At 36.8% G+C, this 18,309-nt stretch overlaps 1 protein-coding gene across 2 annotated transcripts in view; it reads left to right on the top strand.

Moving 5' to 3' along the window:
* LOC102924138 (trifunctional nucleotide phosphoesterase protein YfkN-like) overlaps window positions 1-18,309 on the top strand; it is a 43,418-nt gene that overhangs the window by 22,938 nt on the left and 2,171 nt on the right. For both annotated transcript variants that reach the window (XM_006982696.4, XM_076551943.1), the window contains 4 exons: window positions 4,110-4,690; window positions 5,698-5,845; window positions 6,993-7,158; window positions 17,493-17,640. In XM_006982696.4, the coding sequence (XP_006982758.2) occupies window positions 4,110-4,690; window positions 5,698-5,845; window positions 6,993-7,158; window positions 17,493-17,640 (1,043 nt within the window). The remainder of the gene's footprint in view (window positions 1-4,109; window positions 4,691-5,697; window positions 5,846-6,992; window positions 7,159-17,492; window positions 17,641-18,309) is intronic.

The raw sequence follows: 18,309 nt of genomic DNA, 5'->3' as shown, positions 1-18,309 counted from the left end.
CATTTGATCTGAATTACTCTCCTGTCAGTCACTTGGGCTATCACATCATTATGGACTAGTGTTCACATGTGGCACAGCTCTCCTGTTCAGCTGTAACTTGGCTCTCTTGTTTTTGACAACTCCCTGTTCTATAGACTTTCCTTACTCCAGTCTCTGGTCTAACCATCATTCTATTCAATGCTCAAATAAATCCAGCTCTTTAAATACCTCACCTATAAGTAAGTGTATGCATAGTCTTTCTGAAAGGATATTCTAAATAGAGTGTGCTTTCTGGAATCATAGAATTTCATTCCTTTTAAAGACTGAGTAATAGTCCATTGTGCATATATACACTCAAGGAAGATTTCCATTGATGAACATGAGGTTGACTCCAAGTCTTTGCCATTGTGACTAACACTGCAATGAACACTGGGGAACAGGGATTGCTTTCACATACTGTTTTCAGTGTCTTTGGACAAATTCTTAGAAGTGGAATTTCTGGGTCTTATAATCGTTCTATTTTTAAGTTTCTTGATGAACCTTTTTACTGCTTTCCATAATAACTGTGCTAATTTACATTGTAACGGACAGCATGCAAAGCTCCCTCTTCGCCATATCCTTGAAAGTCATGCCAATACCCGAGAGGATGTACTTCATCTATTATCTTTCTCCCCCTCATTCTACAAGAACAGAAAGTCTCAGTCTGTTTTGTATCTGTGTATGTTTAAGTCCAAGAACAGTGTTGGACACAGAAAGGATGCTCTGTAGCATTTACATCTGTTGATAATATTTCAGTTACTTTTCTTCCGGTCATGACCAAATACTTGGACCAGAAGCCACACAGGGATGGAGGATTTACCTTGACTTCTGGTTTGAGGGGATATAGTCTGTAGCTAGAGTTTTCCTGCCTTGCCCACAGTCAGGACAAATCTTTGTCACCCGCCAGTCCCACAGCCGCTCAGACCCAACAAAGTAAACACAGAGACTTATATTGCATACAAACTGTATGGCCGTGGCAGGCTTCTTGCTAACTGTTCTTATAGCTTAAATTAATCCATTTCCATAAATCTATACCTTGCCACGTGGCTGGTGGCTTACCGGCGTCTTCACATGCTGCTGGTCATGGCGGCAGCTGGCAGTGTCTCTCCGCCTCAGCCTTCCACTTCCCAGAATTCTCCTCTCTCCTTGTCCCAGCTACTTCCTGCTTGGCCACCTACTTCCTGCCTGGCCACTGGCCAATCAGTGTTTTATTTATTGACCAATCAGAACAATTTGACATACAGACCATCCCACAGCAATAGTCCTTTATGGCAGAAAGGCATGGTGGCGGGCAGCTCCATGGCAACAGGAGTGTGCAGCCAATTGTTTGCATCTAGATGGATGAGGAAGAAGTGAAAGGGGGACCTTCAGCACTTTACCCCTACACCCTGTTTAGGTACCCAGCACATGATGTGATATACTCATATTTATGGTGTGACTTCCCCATTTGTAAATTATTTCTAGAAACAGCTTTATAGACATGCACAGAGGTGTATCTAACCATCGCCTAAAATGTTCCAAATCCAGTCAGGTTGACAACAGAGATTATCAATCACAGTAGTGGTTTGCCTGGTAATGTTTTTTAGATTACAAGATTTCCTGAATTGTTTTACAAAACATATGGTCTTTGTGTAGGTTCACTATTCAAGCCTCCAGGATGCCTTTGGAATGATGTGTAGGTTGCCAGGGTCGCTCAGTCAAGCCTAGAGGTCACCAGTATTGCCTAGTCTTTCTAGATTCATTTTTTAAAAATGTGGATATGAAGTTAAAACAACTTTGAGTACCATTTGGAGGAGATAATCTTTCTCCATTGGATTTTTAATTCTTAGTCAAAGATCAGACTGTGTAATTATGTGGATTTTCTTGAGAACTCTCCATCCTTCTGGTCGACTGATTTGGTCAGTTTGTCTGTTACTTCATTGCTGCTCCCCTGTCGTGAGCACTGTCCATTTTAGTAAGTCTTCAAGTTGAGTAACAGCCCTCTTATTTTTCTTCTCCGTGAACATCGTTATGTATTCTGGCTTTCCGTGTAAATCAGTCTGCTGATACCCATGAAATGACTTTCTTTAAATTAAGATCTTGGTTAGAAGGGGATTTGATCTGTACATCAGTTGAGAAGAATTAACTTTGAAAGTACTGAGTCTTTTTTTTTTTTTTTTTTTTTTTTTTTTTTTGGTCCATGAACATTTGTTCTCTTTCCATTTATTCAATTCTTTGATTTTTTTTCATAAGACTTCACTGTACTTTCCTGTGTGTGTGTATGTGTGTGTGTGTGTGTGTGTGTGTGTGTGTGTGTGTGTTCACAAGCTTCACTCCATTAAAACTGAACATTTCTGCTACTAAAGGAACATTTGTTACATTTATTCCTAGGTATTTTATTTAGAGAGGTACCAGTGTATATGGCAGATTGTTTTAAATTTCAAGTTCCTGGTGTTCATCCTAGTTTATAGAAAAAAAATGATTTCAGTATATTTTCTATATTATAACTTTATTATAATAACTTATTAATTTTATTGTCATAACATAGCTTCATAAGACTTGTGAGATCAAAAGTGTTACTGTAGGGAAATATACATGGTTATTTAGCTAATAGAGGTTGAACAGTTCATATTCAAAATGTTTGACACTGGAAGTGATTTGAATCACAGAGTTTTTTTTTTATTTTATAGTATTTACATTTTAATACAGAGATACCTTGGACATAGAATGTAAGTCCAAACAGAAATCATTTATATTTTGTGTATGCTTGATAATTGTCTGAAGGCAATTTTATGCAATGTTTTGCTTCTCTTTATTTTGAAAGTAACCTGTTACATAAAATCTGGTATGGAGTCATCTACCTACTTGTGATACATACTTTGGTGCTCAAAACTTTCAGATCTGGGAGTTTTAGATTAAGAATGCATGGTCTGTATCTGATCATTATCTATGAGAATTACAGCAAAGTAGTTCTCCAGAAATCATGTAGGAAGTAGATATGCCAGGGTTTCCAATTATAAAAACCTCCAACTAATTATAAAAGTCTCTAAAAGTATAAAAGGAAAATAAAACTGACATTGACCTATGATTTTTTTTCAAGGACAGATAAATTGCCATCAACTGTCAACATATTTTCCAGAGGAAAGGAGCCAGCTTGCATCTGAATTTTCTATTGAATTGTTAATTTCACATATCATACTGATTAATTCTATGCTATAGATACTTTACTGTATTCCTAAAATATCCTGCTTTATGTAAATCTGTTGCTTTTAAATATGAAATGATAAAATATAATCCGATGGAAAATTTTGTTACTTGAATTTTCCCTTACGAAGGGGTCTGCCACGGGGCTGATTTCAGGAGTAACTCCTGGTTACTACCTAAAGGGTCACTATGTTGAATTTTCCTTCGGTGTGCTGGACAGGTGCTGCACTGCTGTGCTGTATCCCGGCTAGCTTTTTGCTTCTTGAGACAGGGCATTCCTAAATTGCCCAGACTAGCGAGGAACTTTCTTTATAGCACAGTTAGGCTTTGAACTTGTGATTCTCCTGACTCAGCCTCTCACATAGCTGGGCCTGCAGCCCTGTACCACCAATCCTGGCTTTTATTTTCATAACGACTACTTCTTTACCCTTGTGACAGATACAGTGATTTTAGATAATACAGTAGAGATGTACCAGGACTTTCCTCCTTTCATAGTGTGGTTGAATTTTACGAAATTTTCAGTCAGGAATAAGAATGGGTATTTTTATAAAGTGTGGCTGCATGCACTAAAAGTGATCTTTAAATTAGTGTGTTATTCAGCAGCCATTAATCATGTCACTGCATTCCCCCATATTGTAAGGCTTCTATTCCAAACTTACGACTTTCTTTGAATTACAACACTATCTGAAGTGCTAGGAGACATTCTATGGCTAAAGGCTTCTAAAAAATCACTGTATTTCTAATTGAAAGTTGGGCTAATTAAACATATATGTGTTAGAAATGCTTGCTCTTAACATGCAGCCTTGCACCTATTGGAAGCTACCACATGGAGAACTGCAATGTTTGGGGCTGGAAAAATATTCTTGTGATTTAAACTTAAACTTTTATGATTTTTTATTTTATTTTAGGAAACCATGAGTTTGACTTTGGTGTTGATATTTTGGAAGACTACATGAAACAAATGCACTTCACGTGGTTTCTCAGTAATGTCCACGACCGATTTACTTCTGAGCCTCTTGGCCATGGTACAGTAAAGAAGATAGTTAGTTGGAACAACCTGAAGATTGGCTTAATGGGGCTAGTTGAAGAAGACTGGCTTGATACTCTGGCTACCGTGAACAAGTCTAACGTAAGCTATAAAGATTACGTCGAAGCGGCTAATGAGCTGGCAGTGGAGCTGAGAGAGGAAGGAGCCGACCTTGTGATTGCGATGACGCATATGAAGTGGGGGAACGACACAAGGCTCGCCCAGCGAGCAGAAGGGCTCGACTTGATTCTGGGAGGCCATGACCACGAATATGGGATCAGGAAAGTGAATGAGACTTGGATTGTCAAAAGTGGATCTGATTTTAAAAATCTGACCAAAATAAATATACGGCTATTTGATGCCTCTTTCCAATATGTGTTTGAGAAAGTGGATGTCGTGAGTTATTTGGAAGAAGATTCCTATATTAAAGCAATAGTAAGAGATTTTACTCAAAACATACAGGTGGGTGAGTATTCCATGTGTTCCTCAGCAAAATGTGGGGTGATCACATTTTAGACAGCGTTGTAGACCGCATCATAGCCCGTGATCGTGAATAAGCAACACCAAAAATATCATCTCCAATCACAATAAAATCATGGGAATTTGTGATAGTTTTCTATTTTTTAAATTTACATATCCCATTTATATTTTATTTTGACTTTGCAAATAAAAGGAATTTAGACCCACTGTAACATTTCTGTTTATTTTAACTGATATTATTAAAATGTTTTTCTATAATCAAATTCTGCAAGAATTTATGCCTTTAGTAAAGAGATTGATATTTACATTAAGCACTAGCTTAATACAAAAGCACAGGTGAATTTTACGTCAGTTTGTAATGAAAATATGGTTTTCCTCCCTTTCTTCTACATATATATGTTTCAAACCTTCAGTGATTTGTCGCCAGGCCACTTAGACTCTCACATGAATTTGAAAACTTAAGGACTGTCTTTTTACCAGGCCCTTAAGCATTTTGGGCAAAATGTAGTTGCTTAAAGGTTATGCATGTATGTTACTTTTATGAGAGATTTATGAAGTATAAGCCATGTTCTTTTGATATCGATGTATGTATTGTTTAATATAACTTTTGGCACCTGAGCTAATTCTATGGGAATAGAAGTTTCTATTCTGCTTCAGTTGGAAGTAATTAATTGTTTAATGTTGGATCAGTTTGATACCATGACTATGACATATTTTTATAACATGTTTCTGGCTCTAGAAGACTAGGATGAAGGCTTCAAAACTGTGTGATAACATGGCGTATTTCTTAGCTTTTAAAGTCAGTGGCTGTTGAGTGTTCAGGGTTTTGGTATCCTTTTAGTACTAATACAGAAAAAAAGAACTCCAGTAAATTCTTTGAATTTTTAACTTGAAGTGAAAATAAATGATCAAGTGGAGAAAATTAATTTAAGAAATCAATAGAAACACAAGGAATTTTGATTTTAGATAGCTATTTTTTCTTCTTTTAGTATATGTTAAAAGAAGTTCTCTGCCCAATCGATATGGAATTAGATGGCCGTGAAATTACAGTAAGAAGATGTGAGAGCAATCTTGGAAATCTGGTGACGAATGCCATGTTAGAGGCCACACGAGCTGATGTGGCACTGCTTAATTCAGGTGACTTCAGTGTTAAAAGGAACACGAAATGACTAAGTTCAGTTTGCCAGAACTTGTAGTAATAGTAGTTATTTTTAAGATTTGTGAAGTCCCACTTAGAAACTTGATTAATTCCATGAGTTCAGTTACCCATTTCCTGTCAGAATTAGGTATTTGGAAGCAGATTCTGGAGTTCAGTTTATCTGAGACTTAAAACATCTGGTTTGTAGAGTTTTGATTTGCCAATGAGATTTCTGTGAATAGATCGCTGTCTCTCATCTGTCTCAACACTGTGCTATTCTGTTCTGATGAAATAAAAAGCAAGAGATTGAAGTCTCTGGGCTGAAGTTCTTGCTCTGCCCAGTCTTGTCTTCTTACCTCTTTAATAAGGAGCTGGTAAGAGCTTCCTTCAGGACAGACAGCGACCAGCTCTTAGTCTTACTGCTTTTGTTGGAAGTTGGTAGACTTAGAGTTTAAAAATTTTAAGACAATAAAAAACAATCCTCCCCTAAAAACAACTTTAGGTAATATGCCGTTACCGACAGCTTCAGGTGTTGTCTGGGCACAGAGACTTGGTCTCGACTGCTTCCTGAGCTTAGACTGTGGGGTCGAGATGTCACGCAGTGAAAGAATTCTGGCCTGGTGTGTGCCAGGCCTTGGACTTGATCCCCAGTTCCAGCTTCTGTCTTCTGCTCTCCAAAATTTATGATGTAATACTGCTTAGCGTCCAAATGATAAACTTCTTAGAATTCTGTTTTTCATGGACGATACAAAAGCTCTTAACCTTACATCTGAGTGGTTTAGAATTGTCCATGAAAACATTTTCCAAGAATGAAATTTTTTGTAGTTGCTGCCTGTGAAGATCTGTTCTGGAATTCGTGGGCCTGGTTCTGCAGATGTAGGGGAGAGTAATGCTTTCCAGTTGTAATGTTACAACTTAATACTTAAGAAGAACATGGGAGTTGACATGAAATTAAGTCTTCTAAAATGAATATATTACATATAAGATTAAGCTGGAAGTAAATATGAGGAAGACATTAGAGGCCTGATTAGGGCCTTTTGTCCTAGGGATGGAAGGTTCTGAGTTAAAATGTAACTTTGAGTCATCAAAGTACTGTTTTATGGAGAAAACTAAAACACATTTTTCCCTCATTTTAAATCATTGTAGGCACTCTCAGATCTGATAGGATACACCCGCCAGGGAATTTCACTCTGTATGATCTTTTGGCTGTACTTCCCATAGTGGACCCAGTTTTGGTTATTAGAGTAACGGGGTCACAGCTACTTGAAGCACTGGAAAATGGGGTTTACAAGTACCCAGCTCTAGACGGGAGGTATGTTCATACGTTTCTACTAACTGATGTACTTAATTTTAAAATGGGACTGAAAAAAGACACATTTAAATATAGCTTATCATTATAAATTTTAAAATTAAAGTCTTAAAATATTAATGTTAATATGTAAGTATAGTTTAAAAAATCTCTAATTCTTATTTTTACTAAATAATGTTGAGAGTGACAAAATATTGGTATGTGAAAAATAAGTTGTTACTAAAATCAGTGTATTTTTAGCTATATGTAGGTATATTTTATGTAGGTATTGAATTTCAATATTTAAGTATGTAAACCCAGTTTTTCATTTCCTTTAAAATTTTTGAAAAATAAAGTACTGCTTTTCTGTCTAATTTTTATATCCAGCTTTCACTGGAATTTTTAGGTAGATGATGCTAAGATAGCACCCTTAGATGATGTAGATGTGTGGATGCTTCTCCTTTGTGTTCTAGCCTCAAATCAAATATCTGAAAATGTTATAAGGTATCATCATATTGTACCTGTAATAGGGCACCATAGTGACAAGAATTAGAAGCTGAAAAAAATATGAAAGAAATCCCCTGGAGAAAGAATTCAGCCGGGCGGTGGTGGCACACACCTTTAATCCCAGCACTCAGGAGGCAGAGGCAGGTGGATCTCTGTGAGTTCGAGGTCAGCCTGGTCTCCAAAGCGAGTTCCAGGAAAGGTGCAAAGCTACACAGAGACACCCTGTCTCAAAAAACCAAAAAAAAAAAAAAAAAAAAAAAAGAATTCAGAGAAATATTTTATGCTTTCATAAATTACTGTTTCAAATTGGGTTAAATATGTATAGAAATTGCATTAACATACTATATGATTCATCCATTTCTGTACAGTTGAGTGTTTTCTAGTTTTGCAGAGTTGTAAAGTTATCGTCAGAATCAATTCAAGAACAATTCTTCACTCTGCAAAGAAGCTGGGCATTGCCAGTCACTTCGCATTTCCTCCCAAACCCTCAGCTCTAGGCAAACAGAACCTGCTTTTAGTCTGTAGGTTTACCTGGTTTTTCAGTTGTAGGAGTCAATCCTGTAATGTGACCCCTTTCCTAGCTTCTTTCACTTAGCATGTTTTCAAGGTTCACCCATGTTATAGGGTGCGTCAGTACTTACTTTTTATTGGCGAGTACCACAACACTTATGGATAATGACACATTTATCTGTCCATCAGTTGATGGACATTTGGACAGTTTCCACCTTTCCACCATTATAAACAATGCTGCTGTGAAAATACATGTGCTGAGTGTTTTATTGGACTCTTGGACACAGTGCATACAGGATTTGAGGTGCTGACTCATGAAGAAACTGACTGCACTGCTTTCACATTCATCCAGCAGCAAGTCACCTAGAAGCTTCTCTGCCATCATGCGTTACCTTCCCCACCAGCTGTCCTCGTTAATGGGAATCAGCATCGTGTGATGCTGGTTGGCATCTCCTAGTGGCTATTGATGTTGAGCATCTCTTCATGTGCTTTTTGGCCACTTGTATATTTCCTTTTGAGATGTGTCTACGTCTTTATCCCTTTGAAAAGGTTGAGTTATATAGGAGTTCTTGTCTTCTAGCTAAGTCTCATGAGATTTATGATCGGCAAACGTTTTCCCCCATACTGACACCATTGTACTGTGCTGATGGCATTTGAAGATTGAGTTTAACTATTGAAAATAATCTATTTAGTTTCTTTTTGCGTGTGCTTTCATTGCCATTTCTGTGAAGCCAATGTCTAACAAGCTGTCATTGAGATTTATATTGGTTTATTTCAATAGTTACATAATTGCTAGTTTACCTTTATGCCTTGGTCTACTTTGAATTAATTTTCTGTGTGTGGCATATGATGGTGGTCCAACTTAACTTTTTCAATACTCTGTTGTTGGAGACCATTTATTGCAAAAAACCTTTTCCCCACTAGGTTGTCTTGGTACTCTAGCCACACATCATTTTTAGCACAAGTGTACAGGCTTATTCTAACTGTTCCCTCAAGTTCTGTTGAGCTGTGCATGTCTGTCCACACCATGTTGATTGCTCCACCTTTGTAGGAAGCTTTGAAACAACTTAGTCAATTTATTTAAGAATTGCTTTGGCTATTTGGGGGTCCTTATAGTTCAAAAATGAATGTTAGAATCAGGTTAATAATTTTTGCAGAAAGGCAGGATTTTTATGTGTATTGTGCTGAAATCTATGTACCAATTTGGCTAGAATTGCCATCTTAACTCTTTTATATATTCCAATCCAACAACATGGGGCACCATTCAATTAGTTCTTCTGTAATATTAACTGCTGATAAAGATGTAGAGAATATTTATGAATTATACATAGGGATATAAATTAGTATAGCCAATATGGAAAACACAATGGAAATTCCCAAATACATGAAAATAGACTTACTCTATAGTTCAACAGTGCCATTATTGGAATATATGCCCAAAGCAGTGAGTTCAGTATGTTAACGGGATATATGCATGCTCACACTCACTGCAACACTACCTACAGTACAGAAGATTGAGATCAATGAGGGATGGGTGGACAATGATGTATTCAGGGTGGAATGCTGTCAAGCCATCCAAGGGAAGGTCATCTTGTCATTTGAGACTGTGAATGAACCTGGGGACAGATATCATCTAAGTTAAATAAGCCAGGGACAAGAAGACAAGTACCACATGGTCTTACAAATGGAGCCCCAAAAGCTTATTTTATTTACAGAATAGAATGGAGATTACCAAAGCTGGAGTGCAGAAATGTTGCTCCAAAGATATAAAATTACAGTTGATAGGAGGAATAGTTCCTGAGATTTATTATCTAGCATGATGATTACAGTTTATTGGGACACATCATATTCTAAAAAAGTGGTGAGAGTTAGGTGTGCTTACTGCACAGTGATGTGTGTTAAATCTCCATGTTCTACAAAGGGCATTTACTTTAAAATATATAGTACATGATTAATATTTACACTTATTTTTATAATTTATTTTACAATAATTTTATAAATTATTAAAGTTTTATATATAAAACTTTAAACTATAAAATTTCAAGTTGAGCTATATTAATAAGAGGATAATTAGCATTATTAGAAAAGTTAATACAACTTTTTACTTACCTTCCTTCATCCTAACAATGCCCTTCCAGTGTTTCCTTTCTCAATTCAAGGCAGTTTAATTTACCCCCAAATTTGTCTTCAACTCCACCATGATTCTTACAATTGATATGTGTGTTAGAATTTCTTTTACCATGATAAAACATCATAACCAAAAGCAACTTGGGAAGGAAAGACTTCATTCATCTTATAGCCTTCCATCAATGAGGGAAGTCAGGGCAGGAACTCTAGGCAGGAACCAGAAGACAAACTATGGAGGAATACTGCTTACTGGCTTGCTCCTCAAGGCTTGCTTAGCCTACCTTCTTCTAGCACCCCTAGACACCAACTCAGAAGTGTTACTGTTCAAAGTAAGTTGGGTCCTCCCACACCCAACCATCAATCGAAAAAAAAAAAATGCCCTACATACTTGCTCACAGACCAATCTGGTGGGGACATTTTTTCAGTTGAGGTTCCCTCTTCCCAAATGACTGTGGTTTGTGTCAAGGTAACAAAAAATTAACCAGGACAGTGTGATAAAGCCTTGTCTAGGTGTGTGTGAATTTAGTGATGGAAACAATGATTTTTAGCCTGGTTATAAACAGAATTAGAGGTAGAAAAATGACTTTTCAGGGAAATAATTATATATAGAGATGACTATTAGGCCCAGGACAGGAAATCAATGTGAGCAGATAAGGCATGTAGAATAAGCAATACTAGTCAGTCTGTTGAGCCTGAATACATAATTAGGAGAGTGGTTTAATTAGTCCCAACTATCAGTATTTTTTCTCAATGCAATTTGAAGATATTTGAGAATACCTTTGCATCTATTTTTAATCAAATTTCTGACAATACCTCTGCATACAAACTAATCAACTTCCACCTGAAACTTGATTAGCTGATTATACTGTAGGAACATCTCTTGTGTCTCCAGCAGACCATCTACAGGACAGTATTTTCCACACATCACTTCACCAGTTATTTTTCTAAAACATAAATAGTTCATGTAATGCTTCTGTTTGAAATTACATAACAGTTCCCTTTAGCCCACAGCAAATGATCTCAAGTACTCTGGAGGCATATTCCCAAATTGGCTCAACATTGCCTTTTCAAACTCCAGCCACCTGTCATATGTGAACTGTACTTTTGCCATCTCACTCAATAAGAAATCCTCTCAACTCCTGATGCACAGGCTGTCTCCTGCCTGTGTCCCTAGCAGTCTGTGCCATCTGCCTAGAATGCCCTTTCCTTTCTCTGTTGCCTCAGATCAATTACCCCTTTTCTGTTGTTCTTGTGGTAGGAGCTTCAATTGCATTTTTGAGGTCATTCTTTTCTCATATAAACATTATATGTTACTTTAGTGGCATCATACACATTTTGATGTATTATGTTTATGTTACCTTTATTACCATGTTTATCTCAGAACACTTAAATTATTTTTGAGATGTTCTCCTTTATCTGTGGATTATTTATGAATAGATATTTCAGTTTCCAAGATTTCCTTGTTACCTTTGCCATTGGTTTCTAGATTCTACTCAGAAATCACATTTTGTAGGATTTCCATTCTTTAATATTGGAATATTTGTTTCATGTCCTGGCTATATATAGTCTACATTGATTAAATTTCAATGTATACACACACACACACACACACACACACACACACACACACACACACACACATATATATATATAATACACATACAGACACACATGTATATTTTATTGGTGGTTTTGTTCCTGTTCTTCTAAATCCTTACAACTTTTCTACCAACTGTAATATTTAGCAAGGAATGTTGAATCCTTCAGTTGGTTGAGATTTTTGTTTTCTCTTTCAGTTTGATTAGGTTTTGGTTGATGTATTTGAAGCTTTGTTGTTAGGTACATATATATTCAATGTTGTGCCATATTGACTAGTTGGCCATTTTATTATATAAGGTAAAGAGATTAAAAAGTTATCACTTTTTTATATAATTTGGTTGTTTATTATTATAAATAAAATTTGTTTCTTTTTAACCAAGCTTATTTATTTAGGTATTCTCCATAACTTAATTTATAATGAGTTAGAATTGTGTAACAAAGGCAGTATGATTTGTGAAGCCTAAAATTCTTATCTGCCTAAATTAAGAAAAAATATTGTTCCCTTTTGTCCTTTGTCTCTATCTTTTTGCTCTGTGGGCTTAATATACCCAGCCCAGTTTCCTTTTGATTTGGCTTTGCATTGTTTATTTTTGTCCATTCACTTTTTAAAAACTATTCATATCATTTTTTTTTAAATTAGAGACTTTTAAGACAGAATACAGTTGTATTTGTGGTTTATATTTAGTTTCATAATTTCTCTCTTTTTATTTGTGAGCTGAAAACTTTTGACTTATAAATTATTTTTTGTTCTGGCATGTTTAACTTTTAGTATTGATATTGTATTTGCTCTGTTTTTCATTCCTTAATTTTTCCTACCTCTTTCTGAGTTGCTCAACAAATGTTTAGTGTGACATGTATAGATTTTGAAACTATATGTGATTTCAAAATATAAATATATGTAGGACATTTAACTTACCATAGATGGCTTTCCGAAAAATACTTAGATTTTTTTTTTTTTTAATGTATGGCTGTGTGGATGTCTGTGCACCTCATGTATGCAGTGCTCACAGAGGCCAGAAGAGGGAGTTAGATCCTCTGGAACTGGCATTGTAGACAGTTGTTGGCTGATATGTGGGTGCTGGGAATAGAATCCAAGTCTTTTGGAAGAACTGTTAGTGCTTTTAACCACAGAGCTGCTTGTCACTCTAAGTACAATGTAGAGACTCATCGCTATGGTGCTCAGTGTTCTTTCTACCCTTTTTATGGTGTGGTTGTTTTATATAACACACCTCCCAATGTTATAAATTGCATATAGTAGTTTAAACTTTGCTTTCAAACATTAAAGAATTCAAGAGAATGGTTTATTTATCCAGATATTTTCTATTTCTATTGCTTTCTTTACATTTCTGTTTTTCCAAATTTATTTTTTGGTATCATTTCCCTTTGGTCTGAATAAATTCTGTCAAAATGTTTTTGAAAGCATTTCTGCTGGCAAAGAATTACCTTACTTTTATTCCAAGAACGCCTGTATTCCTGGAGGATATTTCAGCTGGATATGTAATTCATGGGATGGTTCTTTTCTTTTAGCTTTCTGAGTCATTTTTCTACCACCATTTGACTCCAAGAACTATGATGAAAAATTTCAGTCTTTCACATTATTTTTTGTTTATTCACAAAGCATTGTTTTTCTCTGCTTACTTACTTATTTATTTTTTATATTCAGAGGTGTGTTTCTGATGTGTCTGGTTCTGTGTTTCTCAGATTTTGTTCTCAGTGTTTATGTTTGCTTTTGCTTAGATTTTGTCTATATCTTTAATTGAATTTGTGAGACTTTCACTGTTTCATTAAATTTTATTTAATAGTATATCTTTACTTATGTTTTTCTGAAATTTAGATGACATAGTTAGACCTTGGGTTCTACTCTCATAGGTCCCTGAAGCTCAGTTTATTATTATTATTTTTTATTTTTTCTCTCGTATAAAGATTAAAATTTTTATTATATTTTTTTCTAGTTCATGACCTTTTTTTGAACATGTAATCCACATTCTGCTATAGAGGCCATCTAATGAATTTTACTTTTATTTTCAAGTCAAAATTAAGTAAGATTTATCCCCCTCAAGGTCGTGTGTGTGTGTGTGTGTGTGTGTGTGTGTGTGTGTGTGTGTGTCTGTGTGTGGGTATTTTGAACACATGTATGAATGCAGAAGCCAAAGGTCAATGCTGGATGTCTATCTTGGTCATTCTCCATCTCATTTTTTGAGGCAGGTTCACTCATTGATCAGTCAGTGAACTCTTGGGAATCTTATCTATCTCATCTCCCCAGTACTGGATTACGGATACCTGCTGCTCTGCCTGAATTTATTTTACATGGATTTTGAAGTTCTGAGGATAGAATTCAGGTCCTCAAGAGTGTGTGGCCCGAGTCACCCCCTCTGTTCCTTGATTCTCTTTTATATTATATTTCAGTGCAGGCACGTTCTACAATTCCATTGGATTCCAGAATGATTTTATTGCTGTCTACTTTTCTAATGGCTGCTTTCTATTTTTTGAAAATTTGATTTTCTGTGTCATCCCAGCTTTGGCTTTCTTCCTCACCACCCTCCCCCTCGAGCTTTGGTGTTTTTCTGGTTTGTCTTCTTTTCCTGAACATTTTTGGATTTTCTTCTGGGCATTTTGAATATTATTGTGTGAGTCTCTGATCCCGCTTTAGTTCCCTGACGAGTGTTACCAGTGTTGCTTCAGTAGGCAGTAACCTGCTTAGCCTCCGGCTGGTTCCAGCTCCTGTATAGCTGTGGTTTAGATGCTGGGCCTGTTTGTAGTCTTGTAGCCCTATGCATCTTTCCTCCGTGGTGCCTCCTGGCAGCCAGTCCTTGACTCTGGCTGAGGTCTGTCTGTTCCGGTTTTAGAATGGTTCTCACGTTAATTATTAATATAGGTAAAGGGGAGCATAGTTCGTCAGTGGCATTATGGGATTGCTTTCTTGAGCTTTAACAGTTTTGCTTCTCTTCTCTTTCCAGCTTCTCATATCCTTGGGCATCATCTTTCTGGTCATCTTGATGAAAAGGGCTTTAGTTACCATGCACTCCTATGGCCTTGTTAAAGTGCCCTGTGTTGAGGGTCAGGTGGGAGTTGGCAATGGACAGACCAAGCAATTCAACTCTGTTTCATTGTGGTTCTTCAGGGGCAAGTTGCCACCCCCACCATAGTGCCCTAGTGGAGAATAAGGCCCTTCCTTGACCTTCTGTGGTTACCTTTCCCTTCGTGGCACCCAGAAAAGGAGGACTTTTGAAGTTTCCTGCCTATATGATCCTTCCTACATCTGTTAGGATGGGTAGATGCCAGACTTCAAAAGATTAGTAAACATACTATCAGCTTAGTGATATCTTAAATTCTGATCCTTTTCTGGAACCCACATACAAAAGGTTCACTTTTCAAAAGCCTCACTCATTGTTTCCTTCATCCTGCCCAGGAGTAATTGAGTTCCTGGAATGGATGGGATGTGGTGTGCTTGTATCTGACCTATAACAGGCAGTTCCTCCCGTGGTGTGCAAACTGTGATTGTGTAAAGATCTATAGTGAACCTAAGGTGGTTTAGACTTTCTTTCTCTCCCTTCCTCCTGCCTTCCTTTCCTCTACTTCTTCCCCTCTTCCTTTTCCCCTCTTCTCCTTTCTTGCCCCTGTTTGCATCTTAAACTGATAGAAGATGGAAACAGATGTTTGGCTTTGTTTCTGATTCTTTGATCTCTTATCAAACTTGTATTCTTCTTTGCATCATTGGCCTCTTTCTGTTCAGCCAAACCTGTTCCTTGTCATCATCTGTCACCAGTACTGATTATAATGTCATATGCTGTGATCCAATACTATTTGGTTTTTTATAAAATTTGTTCTTTTTTCCATCTACTAATCACTTTTCTCACATTTCTCTGATTTTGTGAAAATCAATTTAGTTTTTCTTTTCTGCCAGTTAAACTATGAGGCTTTTTTTCTTCTCATTTTCTTTGTTGTTTTTCTGTAATCAGGGCATCTTGTGGTTTGGTGAGCCATGGATGTAGGTGGCAGTAAGATTATATTAGTTATTTAGAAACATAATGGAAGCCTGAGGTTTTTGTTTTTCAACCAAAAGTTTCTTTAACTGAAAATAAAAGATCCATAATAATGTTTTACTCGGCAACATTTTAAAGTACTGTAGTTGAGGAATTGAGAACCATAGTAAAAATACTCACCTGGCAGGTTTATAACTCTGATTTTTTTATTGTTTAATAGTCTTGATGCTTTGTTTAGCCATTTTCCACTAAGAGAACAGAAGGAAGAGTATTAGGGGATTTCTATCGAACTGTAATTCTCATCCTAGCAAGGCAATATTGAGTATTAACTGTGCTAATTCATTGTATTTTATATTTGAAGTGATGGCTGCCTAGAACCTGGTACAGATTGGTATGCCAGAACAGTCCAGGGGGTGCTTTTTAGTATGACACTTACAAGGAATGGTTAGATGCAGCAGGAGAAAGAGAGCAGGGGTAGGCCAGGCCAGGCAGGGGGACTGAATGTCACCAATGTTACCTCTGAGTTACCAGGAGGCAGAAGGGAGCAGCGGGACAGCTGTGGAGAAAGGTGGCCAAGGGTTGCTGAGGTTTCCTCTTGGGGCAGGGGCTTTGTTTCCCTCAGCATCTTTTTTTCCCAGAAAAATGCTCTCACAGCTAGTGGTTGCCTTTTTCTAAATTATCTGCTGGGTGAATCATGTTTCCGACTTATAACCATTTTGTAAACTAGAGGACAGTATTCTTCACTTGATCTTAGCCCAAAGGCTGATATGTAATAGATGACAGTATTCTCATTGGCAGGATTTGTATTAGAAAGAAAGATCTCATTAGCCCCATCTATTTAAGAAGAACAGTTTCGGCCGGGCGGTGGTGGCGCACGCCTTTAATCCCAGCACTCGGGAGGCAGAGCCAGGCGGATCTCTGTGAGTTCGAGGCCAGCCTGGGCTACCAAGTGAGTTCCAGGAAAGGCGCAAAGCTACACAGAGAAACCCTGTCTCGAAAAACCAAAAAAAAAAAAAAAAAAAAAAAACAAAAAAAACAAAAAAAAAAAAAAAAGAAGAACAGTTTCGCACTGAGTTATAGCCCCAGCTGCCCTCCTCATCTTTATTCTCACTGAGTTGCCCAGGATGACCTTAGATTCACTTTGTAATCCATGCTGAATCTGTGATCCTCTTGCCTTAGTCTCTCAAACAGCCAGAGCTGCAGGGCTGCATTACCAAGCCCAGCAAGTAGTAACATGGGAGCAATAATAAATATTAATAGGAGTCAGGCATTCCTAAAGTTTGTAAGGGGCTGTATAGGTACATATATATTGGTACATATATATTGTCTCTTTAATCATTGTATTCCTTTAGTAACTGGAAATTGAGACATCTTACAGTAGTTCAGTTGTAGAAGAGAAATTCTTTAAGTTTCTCTTTTCATAGAAGGAAATAAGGATAGAATTATTCAGAGTTGCTTTTATTAACTTTTGAAATCAAAGGTCACATGACAGCTTCTGTTCAGATGCACCCAGCTTGTGTGCACCTTGCCTATCAAGTAGCATAAAGAGATGTGCTCACTTCATTTCTAATATTTTCTCATTTATGATTAGTATTCTGCAGAATTATCTGACAGTATGTTTTTACATTTCAGATTTCCTCAAGTTGCTGGGATAGAATTTGGATTTGATCCAGATGCAGAACCAGGACACCGAGTCATAAGAGACACTGTGAAAGTTCAAGGACAGTACTTGCGGAGAAAAAAGGCCTATCTTCTGGCCATTAAGGAGTACATTGCAAATGTGAGATCAGTTTCTTTTGAAATGTTTTAAGCAAATTCCCTGATGCTATTCACATGCTCATGCCAACACATATTTGAGTTTCTTTTGATGATTTCAGACCCTCAGAAAATAATAAATGTTTTCACTGTTGTTTTGTGATTCATGAATTGAAATTAATTTTAACTCTCGGTATCCAAGCACAATTTCATTGTTTTGTACTGTCAGATTTAAAAATACAGGCCACCTAAAATCCATGCATACCTAAACAACAGGCAAATGTTGCCAGAAATGTGTAGCCCAAAGTGCTATAATGGATTTCTAAATTCAAATTTAGTGATCAACAGTCCTAAAACATGTAATATTTCTATTTTAGATATATTTTTCATTTATATCATATTTTGTTATCTAGAATGAAACAGATGACTGGGTTTTAAGGACTTTACATATGAATTTAGTGGGTTCTCCACTATATGATACAGAGTACAAGAGGCAAGGACACTTGATCGATGCATAGATTGTGTGCTCTAATGCTGAGAGCCCTTTAGTAAATTTCAGATTATATTCTACAATATTATTATAAACAGCCTCTCTTAGTTAACTTTATTTTACAACCCTCTTTAGAGATTGTCTGTGGCTTATTCTCAAGGCTGTTGAATAATAATAGAGCTGGGACAACAGGGTCACAGCTAC

This window comes from Peromyscus maniculatus, chromosome 15, assembly GCF_049852395.1.
Source record: "Peromyscus maniculatus bairdii isolate BWxNUB_F1_BW_parent chromosome 15, HU_Pman_BW_mat_3.1, whole genome shotgun sequence".
NCBI lineage: Eukaryota > Metazoa > Chordata > Mammalia > Rodentia > Cricetidae > Peromyscus > Peromyscus maniculatus.
This window is presented reverse-complemented; position numbering and strand designations above follow the sequence as displayed.